General features: G+C 36.4%; 1 protein-coding gene across 1 annotated transcript; it reads left to right on the forward strand.

Annotated features, from left to right (window-relative positions):
• Positions 1–658: 658 nt before the first annotated feature.
• Positions 659–11,357, forward strand: ndufb7 (NADH:ubiquinone oxidoreductase subunit B7). The gene is made up of 3 exons (XM_056455994.1): positions 659–926; positions 5,870–6,038; positions 11,191–11,357. The coding sequence occupies exons 1-3, from the start codon at positions 815–817 to the stop codon at positions 11,270–11,272; spliced, it is 363 nt and encodes a 120-aa protein (XP_056311969.1). The 5' UTR covers positions 659–814; the 3' UTR covers positions 11,273–11,357.
• Positions 11,358–12,388: the final 1,031 nt, after the last annotated feature.

Raw genomic sequence — 12,388 nt, forward strand, 5'->3', positions numbered from 1 at the left:
AATAGCCTTTCTAATATTGGTTATGCATTATCAATCAATAAATAAACATTAAGTAAAGAAAGTAAAGAATGAGAAAAAAAAAGAAAAAAATTAAGTAAAATCCGGACTTAAACTGAAAACAAGTCCACATGATTACAATAAAATATTTTATGGATTGGCTGTTAGTTCTAGTCTTTATTATCCGACTGAAGCGTTACAAAAACAGAAAATTAATCCTTTTGTTCGAGAAAATCGTTAAAGCAAATGTAAAGTCCCTTGCATTTCTTGACAAGAAACTTTAAGTAAAAATAAATAAATAAATAAATAAATATTGGCCAATTATAACATTTAGCGAAGAACCGAAAAGATACATAAAGTGGATTTGTCAACTCTGGCCAAGATCCCAGTTGTATTAATAAAATAAATAGATATCTAAAAGTGACTAATCAAATAATAATCCATTTAAACGGACTGACCTTTGGTTTCATTTTATTAACGGGTTGACACAAATCTCATATTTGACACCGCCAAAACTGAAATCTAAATGTAATCATGGACTTTATTCTGTATTTTATTAATGAATGCATTAACATCAGCAACCGATCTTACAGTTGTCTTTCTGACAACCTCGAGGCGGAACGGAATCATCAGTGTGGAGGGAGTGTGTTCCTCGTTGCACATGTTTACTTCCTGCGCAGATCGGAAACGTCAGAGGAGCGCTGGAGGTGACCGAATGGCAGAGTGCAGAATTAGAGTGATTTCTGCATTATAAGTGGAGTTTAGTTGTATATATTTGAGCAGTTTTTGCAGCCTGTGGTGAAATACAGCTTTCGGGATGGGCTCTCATCTTGTGCGGAGTTATGTCACGGAAATTGACGCGACACCAGAACCCAACACACCGTCTCAATATGACCCGCATTTAGGCTTCGAGGAGCGTAAAGAGAGAGGTGACATTTTTATTCTTTATTACTTAATTATTAGCTTAAATACATGATAATTAGCGCATTTCAAACATTATTATGATTCCACTTTATACCAAAGGCCTGTCATTGAATTTGAGCTTCAGTTTTTTTCATGAGGCTGGCATAAGTGTGTTGTGTTTCGAGCTGTGAGCAAAATTTAGGCTTGTTTTATTTTAATAATATACTTTAATTGAATATAATACGTTATTTGCGAAAACATTTACATTTAAAACGACTAACTTCATTCCTTTTATATTACACACACTGTAAATTAAAGTATATGAGGAAGAAGTAATGACAACAAACGTTTTTGTGTTAATTGAACTCATTTTAAGCAGTTAATCATATACTGTAGAAAACAATAGGCTTGACTGATGTAAGTTGGGGCAATTTAGGTAAAGTTGGTTTTATATTCGCACATTTACTCTATCCTCAATAATATAATTTCAGAAAAGTATTCTTTGCAAATTATAAATAGTGAAATCAATCATATCAGCAGCCAATGACTATCAGAGTACAACATTTTTGACAGTCAAATAAATAGTGCTAATGTTGTTTTTAAGATTAAGGTAAAGTTGGTTTTATATTCAAACATTCAGGCTTTCTCCTTAATGATACCATTTCATTAAAGCAGTGTTTCCCAACCCTGTTCCTGAAGGCACACCAACAGTACACATTTTCAACCTCTCCCTAATCAAACACACCTGAATCAACTCATCAGAACATCAGAAGAGACTCCAAAACCTGAAATGGATGGGTCAGAAAAGGGAGACATCCAAAATATGTACTGTTGGTGTGCCTCCAGAAACAGGGTTGGGAAACACTGCATTAAAGTATTCTTTGCTAATTTTATATAGTGAAATCATATTAGTAGCCATTGAATATTAAAGTACAACACTGATCACAGTCTTTTAAACAGTGCTAATGTTGTTTTAAAGTCATACTTGCATGTGATTTCAGACCCAATATTCAAAGTAAAGTGGTAAACATTATGGGGAGCGTTAAATGAACGAATGTGCGAATATAAAACCAACTTTACCTCAATGTTTTATTGAGGTAAAGCTGGTTTTATATTCACACATTCAGACTTTCTCCTTAATATACTTTCAGAAAAGCATTCATTGCAAATTCTAGATAGGAAAATCACATTAGCAGCCAATGACTATCAGAGTACAACATTGTGCACAGGCAAATAAATAGTGCTAATTTTGAAGTCATAATTACATGTGATTTCAGACCGAATATACAAAGTAGCATGCTAAACAATACAGGGACTAAACGAATGTGTGAATATAAAACCAACTTTACCTTAATAACATGCAGGCATTACATTAAGCGGCTTATCAAAACTGCACTGCATTGAAAAAACTGCTGCCTTTTTCAGTTGAATCAACTTAACTTTTCCAGTCGTCCCAACTATTAAGGTTAAGTTGGTTTAATATTGGCACATTCATTCAGTGACAAGTTGACATGCTCCCTATATTGCTTACCTTGGTACTTTGAATACTCAGAGTATTATCAAATGCAAGTATGACTTAAAAACATTGAGGTAAAGTTAGTTTTATATTCGCACATTTACTCTATCCTCAATAATATAAGTTCAGAAAAGTATTCTTTGCAAATTATAAATAGTGAAATCAATCATATCAGCAGCCAATGACTATCAATGTACAACATTTTTGACCATCAAATAAATAGTGCTAATGCTGTTTTTAATATATTAAGGTAAAGTTTGTTTTATATTCACACATTCAGACTTTTTCCTTAATGATATAATTTCATTAAATTATTCTTTGCTAATTTTATATAGTGAAATCATATTAGTAGCCATTGAATAGTAAAGTACAACACTGATCACAGTCATTTAAATAGTGCTAATGTTGTTTTAAAGGCATACTTGCATGTGATTTCAGACCCAATATTCAAAGTAAAGTGGTAAACATTATGGGGAGGGTTAAATAAATTAATGTGCGAATATAAAACCAACTTTACCTTAATGTTTTTAAGTTATACTTGCATTTGATAATACACCGAGTATTCAAAGTACCAAGGTAAGCAATATAGGGAGCATGTCAACTTGTCACTGAACGAATGTGCCAATATTAAACCAACTTTACCTCAATAGTTGGGACGACTAGAAAAGTTAAGTTGATTCAACTGAAAAAGGCAGCAGTTTTTTCAATGCAGTGCAGTTTTGATAAGCAGCTTAATGTAATGCCTGCATGTTATTAAGGTAAAGTTGGTTTTATATTCACACATTCGTTTAGTCCCTGTATTGTTTAGCATGCTACTTTGTATATTCGGTCTGAAATCACATGTAATTATGACTTCAAAATTAGCACTATTTATTTGCCTGTGCACAATGTTGTTCTCTGATAGTCATTAGCTGCTAATGTGGTTTTCCTATTTGGCAATGAATACTTTTCTGAAAGTATATTAAAGAGAAAGTCTGAATGTGTGAAGATAAAACCAGCTTTACCTCAATCTGTTTGTCAGTCATGAGGAACTTAATTCTTTTTGTGTTACACACGCTGTAAATAAAATGATGTGAGAGAAAAGTAATGACAACTAACATGTTTATGTTACTTCAACTCATTTTAAGCTGTTAATCAAGTTTCAACTCATTCTTTTCAGTTTTACAAAGTTTAACAATAGTTTTAGTTTGGTTTTGACTGATTGGGTTGGGGCGACTAGAAAAGTTCATTTGATTCAACTGAAAAAGGCAGTAATTTTTTCATTACAGTGCAGTTTTAATAAGCAGCCTAATGTTATGCCTGTTTGTCATTAGGCGTGGGATGATAACCTGTTTCAAGTTTTACAGCAGATTTTTAAAAGTTAAGCTTTATATGTAAGGTTTTTTTAAATGTGTTTTTTTATCTGTGTTTTTGAAACTAATGAAGAAAGCAGAAATTATTTTTTTATTTTAATTATTTACCCGGACATGTTTACTGTTCCAAAATATTTTAAAAGTTTCCTAAAATAAAATATATTGTATTTAATTGGGAGGAAAAGTGTAGTTATTTTACCCAGAAATTTAAAAAGAATATATTTTAAAGCAGTAATCTCAAAACCGTAATACTGTGATATTTTTATCCAAGTTTATCAAACCATCGGAAACTTATACCGGCCCATGCTTATTTGTCATTGAGGTAAAGTTGGTTTTATATTCACACATTCGTTTAGTGGCTCTCTCCGTGTATTGTTTACTATGCTAATTTGAATATTCGTCTTGAAAACACATGACTTCAAAACAACATTAGCTCTATTTATTTGACTGTGAACAATGTTGTACTCTGATAGTCATTGATAATATGATTTTACTATTTAGAATTTGCAATGAATTCTTTTCCGAAATTATATTAAGGAGGAAGTCTGAATGTGTGAATATAAAACCAACTTTACCTCAGTCTGTTTATCAGTCATGTACATTAAGTTAGTATTAGATTAGATTAGATTAGATTCAACTTTATTGTCATTACACATGTACAAGTACAAGGCAACGAAATGCAGTTTAAGTCTAACCAGCAGTGCAATAGCAGCAAGTGCAGGATACAGGTATAAGTTATAAAGTGCAGTTATAGAAAAACTATGGTGATATTTACAGATGGATGTACTATGAACATTATATACAGGTTGTATTAGCTATGAACAGATTTACAATAAATGAATATATGTACAGGATGCTATTAATAATCAGGAGTGGCAGATAGATAAACAATTACAAATGTCCATGTGCAGTGGGTATGTACAGTTCAAATAAGTGAATCAGTGCAATGAATATGTGCAAACTTTAAATGTGCAAATGTTAAATAGTGCAGTGATTGTGAGGAGTATAAGTTGGAGGAGTGTGGGGGGTGTATTGGGGGGCAAAAGAGTCAGTGAGGGGCAGAGTTCAAAAGGGAGACACCTCTGGGGAAAAAGCTGTTCCTCAGTCTGCTGGTTTTTGTGGTTTATGATTTCTGAACTAAAAAAAGTGTTTGCATTTATTACTTTTTTATTTTTTGAATATTCACATTTTCAAAGTGCATTTATTCAGAGCTTAATGAAAAAACACTGAATATATAGTTATCAAAAGTTACCTGACAATTATTAAATTAGTGTTTAAAGCATGACCGGATGTGGAAAGAGCAACATTCGGTTCATATATAATATTAAAAGTTTTTTTTAACTAATTCTTGTGCATTAAGAACTAATTCTGTTTAATAGTATGACACAATTATCTTTCATTTATGTTTAAGCAAAAAATAATAATAATATGCATTGCATTATAAAGGCATTAATCACCCAGAAATGTTAACTTTTTATTTAAAAAGAACCTTTCAAAAATAATTTAAGTTTAAAATAAGTGATTTAAAAATATTTCAATGTTAAGATTTTAATTTATTAAAAAGTGAAAAATAAAATAAGTTATGACAAAAATACATGTGTTAACTATCACTTTAAAAAATCTGACGGGATTTACATATATTAAATGCAAAAATCTGAAATTAAGTTTAAAAACTTTTCCTAAAAACTGTTGTGATGAACATGTGGTGTGTGTTGGTGTGGCTTTCCTTCGGGTGCTCCGGTACAGTCCAAACACATGCGTTATAGGTGAATTGAATAAACTAAATTGGCCGTAGTGTATGAGTGTGAAATGAGCGTGTATAGGTGTTTCCCAATACTGGGTTGCAACTGGAAGGGCATCCGTTGTGTAAAACATATGCTGGATAAGTTGGTGGTTCATTCCACTGTGGCGACCCCTGATGAATAAAGTGACTAAGCCGAAGGAAAATGAATGAATGAATGAATGAACATGTGATATGATGCTGGTTATATGGCTGCATGATATTGGAAAAATCTAACATATCAATGCAATAACAATGCTGAAACGTTATATTGTGCAACCCTAGTTGGAGTAGCTGTGTAACTGATTGGTGTGTTGTCAGTGATGGTGGCCACGCAGGAGCAGATGAACCTGGCGATGTTGCCGGTGGAGCAGCGGGATTACTGCGCACACCACCTGATCAAACTGATGAAGTGCAGGAGAGACATGTTTCCAAACCTGATGGCCTGCGACCACGAGAGACACGACTGGGACTACTGTCAACATCAGGAGTAAGAGACGCTCTTCATCCACACACACATCTACTCAAAGTTATTAATAATAAAGTAATAATAACTAATAACCTTAACATTTCTGATGTTGATTGTAATTCAATAATGTGCACATTTTGTTAAGCTGCTATGAAACCAGTGCCATACAAATAAACATGACTTGAATCATTAGCTCTCGTCAAGCTTTTCAATGCACTATGAGACACACAAGCAACTTTAAAAATGTTTTAAGATCCTCAAGAACATATTTTTATATATAATAACATAACATATACACTCACCGGCCACTTTGTTAGGTACACCTGTCCAACTACTCGTTAACACAAATTTCACACAAATCAGCCAATCACATGGCAGCAACTCAATGCATTTAGGCAGGTAGACATGATCAAGACAATATGCTGCAGTTCAAAGCGAGCATCAGAATGGCGAAGGAAGGTGATTTAAGTGACTTTGAAAGTGGCATGGTTGTTGGTGCCAGACGGGCTGGTCTAAGTATTTCAGAAACTGCTGATCTACTGGGATTTTCACACACAACCATCTAGGGTTTACAGAGAATGGTCCAAAAAGAGGAAACATCCAGTGAGCGGCAGTTCTGTGGGCGCAAATACCTTGTTGATGTCAGAGGAGAATGGCCAGACTGGTTCAGGCTGATAGAAAGACAACAGTGACTCGAATGACCACTCTGAACACACAACACGTCTAATTTACAGCAGCAGAAGATCACACTGGATGCCACTCCTCTCAACTAAGAACAGGAAACTCAGGCTACAATTCACACAGGCTCACCAAAACTGGACAACAGAAGATTGGAGAAACGTTGCCTGGTCTGATGAGTCTCTATTTCTGCTGCCACATTTGGATGTTAATGTCAGAATTGGGCGTCAACAACATGAAAGCATGGATCCATCCTGCCTTGTATCAACGGTTCAGGCTGAAATTAAGTTCACTGTACTCAAATGGCCTCCACAGTCACCACATCTCAATCCAATAGATCCTTAGGGATGTGGTGCAATGGGAGATTCGCATCATGGATGTGCAGCCAAGAAATCTGCAGCAACTGTGTGATGCTATCATGTCAACATGGAGCAAAATATCAGAGGAATTTTCCAGTACCTTGTTGAATCTGTCAAGAAGAATTAAGGCAGTTCTAAAGGCAAAAGGGGGTCCAACCCGGTACTAGTAAGGTGTACCTAATAAAGTGGCCAGTGAGTGTAATAGTAACAGCTCTTTAAAAACTACTGTCAAAACCTATACAAATATATATAAAAATAAAAAATGTATATATTTATTTGATATTATAATTTTATAAATTAAGCTAAATAACATTTTTATTTTTGGTTTTTAATCGTGGTTTTGAAAGAGCAAGTTACTATTTAAAAATATAAATATATGACCAAAGTAATGTTTGGCATATTTAAGGAAAACTTTTAGGTGTCAAAAATGTTTGCACAATATATTAAGCCTTTTCACCATATCTCACTCTTTTGGGACATCATTTTGTAGATTAACATGTACACACAAATATTCGCTTCCCGTAAACTGAATTAGTTTTCAAATATTCCCCAAGTGCTGTTTAAATGCTCTCAGTGCTATTTTACCAGTAGCAGTTTCTCTGTAAATGTTGGTGATTCTATCTCTGAAGCTCCTCCTCTGATGTGCGCAGTCCCTCAGGGCTCTGTTCTTGGTCCGATTTTCTTTTCTTTGTTCGTGTTTCCTTTGGGGGGCTGATTTTTAAGTAAACACAGTTTCTCATTTCATTTTTATGCTGATGACATGTAAATTTACCTGCCCCTGGAGTCTAGTAACAAAAGCTTTTTTTAATGTTCTGATGTTAAAGCTTGGTTGTCCCCTAATTTTATTTTCTCCTAAACAAAGACAAAATGAGATTATAGTGTTTAATTCTTCAGATATTGCTTGTTTCATGTGAAACCTCTGGTAAAAAAAATGGGGAGAATTTGAGAGAGCGTTTTTACATTTACATTTAGTCATTTAGCACAGTGGTTCTCAAACTTTTAAACCAGCGACCCCCAATGTAAGATCGTCAAGAACTCGCGACCGCCCCCCACTGCCAAAGTTTATACAAACTAGGGGTGGGCGGTACACCGGTGTCATAGTCATCACCGGTGTGACATTGCGCTACGACATGGATTTTCTAATACCGTCAATACCGTGATAAATCAATTATGCGCCTTGAACAGCTGCATTTACATCAATATTAGCTCATTCTAAATAATAAGGCATTCAATTTTGTGGTCTGAATACATGTCCTTATACTACAGGGCTCGAAATTGCAACCATTTTGGTCGCATGAGCGCCCGAAATGTAATCTATGCGCCCTCATAATATATTTGGGAGCATTTGTGTGTCTGAATATAATGGTTGTAGTGCAATCTGATTTGATTTTCTCTAAAAACTTGCTGAATCGCTCTACCCTGCTGCTGTATTGGTTCATATTAGCTGTCAGTCACTCAACGCTTCCCGCTGTCAGATAACAGGGAGCTTTTGTTACTGCAGGAAATGCAAACGGCTGAAGAGTGAAAAGTGCACAGGTTTGCAAACCTCACCTAAAGTTATAATAATAATAATGGCGCAGATGACAGCGATCATGACATGAGGTAAATGTTGATCCGCCAGCTAAGATCAATCGAGTGTTTTCGGAGAAGGTGCCCGAATCTCGATGCGTTGCATTCACCGCGTGTTCAGCGCAAATGTCCGCTAAATATAAAATCTAACACTGTACACATCATCGCCAAAGAAACTCACCTTGACTAAGTTTACACTGAAACTACAGCTCATAACAAAGAGCTGAATTGCGCTGGTGGTCATCGCGAGAATCCTGCTCTGTCTGCTCATAAATTGGTGCGGCTGACTCGCCTGCTTTATTCCACCAACACAGAGAAATGAAGATCAGCTCATAACGAGACTGAGCATTTACAATGACCCAAACCAAAACTTTTAAAGAGTGATAGAAGTGAGACTTTCTTTTGTCTGTTCTTCCTTGAGATGTATATTATTTTGCAATTTAAAGTAATACCATGATATTATACCGTCACCGTTCAAAAGATGAAAAATACCGTGATATTAATTTTAGGTCATATCGCCCACCCCTAATACAAACAATAAAAATAGCTTTTTTTAAGCTGTTCACAATATTTTAACTATATTTACTACACATTAAAGGGCTTGAAATCAACATTTTTGCTTGGTAGTACTGGAGGTCCTAACTTTAAAAATCTAGGAGCACCAGCCAAAATTTAGTGGCTCCCACCAATTATCGCACCGTTACTACAAGTTTTATAAACAGATTTATTGCATTTGAAACCAACAATAATCAAAACTAACAACAAAATATATATGCATGCGTGAGGAAAAATATGTCTCAAAGAAATCCCGTTATCACAAGAAAATACATTTTTATAACATAATTGAGTGACCAAAACATACACGGACGGACCGCTCACCGCTTTACATATTCGCGGTTGTAGCTCCTGTCATCTGAAGACAGGAGGCGTTGACTGAGTGATTGACAGCTCATTTTAGCCAATCCATTTGTGTTCAGTTCTTAGAGCAGTGGGCCAATAAGAAGAGCGCGAAGGCGGGGCAAGCGTTGCGGGCTTGAGCACCACTTGGCTTTGTTTACTGCGGCAAGTTGACATGACAAGTTTTTAACTGTTCCTGAGCGCTACGTTTCAGGTACAAAGATGCATTCTGCCTGAATGTGTCCTAAATACTTTATGAATTTATCAGTAATATCTTTTAAGAAATCTGAAAATATTAGCTTTCACTTGTAATACTGAAAAATATTTATTATAATCACTGAAAATTACACAATTTTTAAATCACTCTCGCGACCCCTTGAAATTACTCTGCGACCCCCAGTTTGAGAACCACTGATTTAGCAGACGCTTTTATCAAAGTGACTTACAAATGAGGGTTTTTGATAACTCTCTCCAATTTGACTGATCAGTAAAGTAGTCAAAGTATTTTTTCCATCTCAGAGTCTCAGAGTCTAAACCAGAGCAAAAACTAACATGTCTTTCTTTGAACACTGAAAGGGTTATTCATGCTTTCATTTTCAATAAGACTGGATTAATTGTAATTCCCTTTATATAGGTATAAATCAAGCTTCTCTTAATCCCCTTCAAGTGATACCAAATGCCAACGCTAGGCTTCTGACTGGTGTGCGTATACGTGAGCACATTACACCAGTTTTAAAATCTTTGCACTCGCTCCCACTCCGTTATAGAATTGATTTAAAACTCTTGGGGCTGGTTTTTAAAGCGCCTGTATATTTATCTGATTTATTGTCTGTTCATAATCCTGTAAGGTCTCTCAGGTCATCCAACCAGAGACTATTAAACGTTCCTCGGGCTAAATTTAAATCTCGAGGTGACCAAGCCTTTGCTGTTGCTGCAATACACACCTTTTCTCATTGGCTTTTAATTGTAGTTGTTGAATCTCTGCTCTCGTTCTGTTGTGTGATTTATGTTGTCTGTGGTGTTATAGGGGAGCTATTATGCAAATATCAGTTTCATAAGAGGTTTAAACAGTTGTTTGGCTATAGTCTGTGAATATAAGCAGCTTCTAATGGTAAAAATTAATTAATTCTATTTGTTTATAATCGGATTTGATTAAAACAGTCTGCAGAAACACTTCTATTGACATTCTCTCTTTGTACATGTCATCAGAGGGGGAAAGCCCCGCCCACTAGTGACCATCTCTCCCTCATTAGCATAGGATGAAAGCCTTGATTTTGAATCTGCCACTATGGAACACACGCATTTGTAGCTCCGCCCTCTTTTGATAAGACCACAATCTCATTTGAATTTAAAGCGACAGTCACCAAAACTCCCCAATTAGGATCAAAGCCTCAAAGGGTGTTTCAGAGAGATATATAGGATAATATTGTATTCTATATTGCTTTTTAGAAATGAGTTATTAAAACTATTATGTTTAGAAATGTGTTGAAGAAATCTTCTCTCCGTTAAACAGAAATTAGGGAAAAAAAATAAACGGGGGAGCTAATAATTCAGGGGGGCTAATAATTCTGACTTCCACTGTATGTCTGCAATTGTAATTGAATCACTTGAACCACACAATGTAATGCATAATAACCGTTTTCCTCATCGTTTCTCTTTTGTTTGTGCAGTTATGTGATGCGGATGAAGGAGTACGAGCGAGAGAGAAGACTGAACTTGAGGAAGAAGAGGATCGAGGCGAACGCAGCATAAACATCCCTCCCTGGTCTCCATTCAGCTCATTTCTGTGTATATAAATAGCTCTCGCTGCAATAAAGATTATCTTGAGCCTTCAGAACATCTGTGCATCTTTGTTTTAAAGCACAGAAATGCTGATCCATAACTCCAACCAACCCAGGCTCATTCTGAGAACGTAGTCCCGTGGACGTTTCTGGAGACCGCGAAATACGTAGCCGGGGGTACGTCCGGCTGCATTTCATTTTTTTAAGCGAACGCTGCGGGGCGGTGTGACGCCGTTCCTTTCGGCGCTTGCCGGCCGGCCGCTTGCGTCCATGTGGAGGGCTTTCCCACTGCAACCAGTTTGTCCAGTTAGCTCTTCGTGTACTCTGGCTGACTCGAGGTGCAGAGAGGGGCTTACCACGACGACGACCGGGTTCGAGTCCGGGGAAGAGCGGTTCCAGAAATCAGGTATGAAAACAAAATCCAAAAAATGAAGCGAACAAGTTCATCACTGGGTGAGAATGTGGTCAAAATCTGAAAACGTGGTAAAAATCAGACGAGGGCTTTTCTTTTTCTGGACGGCTTTTGTGAATCGTCGTTGGTTGGGTTTAGGGACGGAGGAGGGTGGGTCAGCCGATTGGCCGGTCGCACGGTCAATCATTCTGTCAGCCAGGCAGACAGGCGGAAGGTCGTTCGACAGCGGCCTCTAGCGGGTTTACGCGAGGACGGCGCGGGGGAAAAGCGCGCACAGCGACCTCTCGCGGATTCGCGAAAACAAAAACTGCAAAAATACGTACCTCCCGGGACGTATTTCGCGGTCTCCAGAAACGTCCCCGGGACTACGTTCTCAGATTGAGCCTGGGCATTATCCAAGCCTAGCAGAAGAGATTAAAACATTACACACGTTGCTGAATGGCAGAGCACGTATTACTAACATAAACATTAGCATCTCTGCATTAGGGCTGGACGGTATGACCCAAAACGTATGCGAGAGTTTATTTCACGGTAATGATATCCTTCACCATATAGTTAATTTTAATAAAGGTAGCCTAGTTGTTCCAGAAAATATCCAAAATGGTTTTACATTATAAATATGCTTGAATATTTACCGACTTGATGATATTATTTGATAATTTTTTGTTTTATTTT

Source organism: Danio aesculapii, chromosome 1, assembly GCF_903798145.1.
Source record: "Danio aesculapii chromosome 1, fDanAes4.1, whole genome shotgun sequence".
Lineage (NCBI taxonomy): Eukaryota > Metazoa > Chordata > Actinopteri > Cypriniformes > Danionidae > Danio > Danio aesculapii.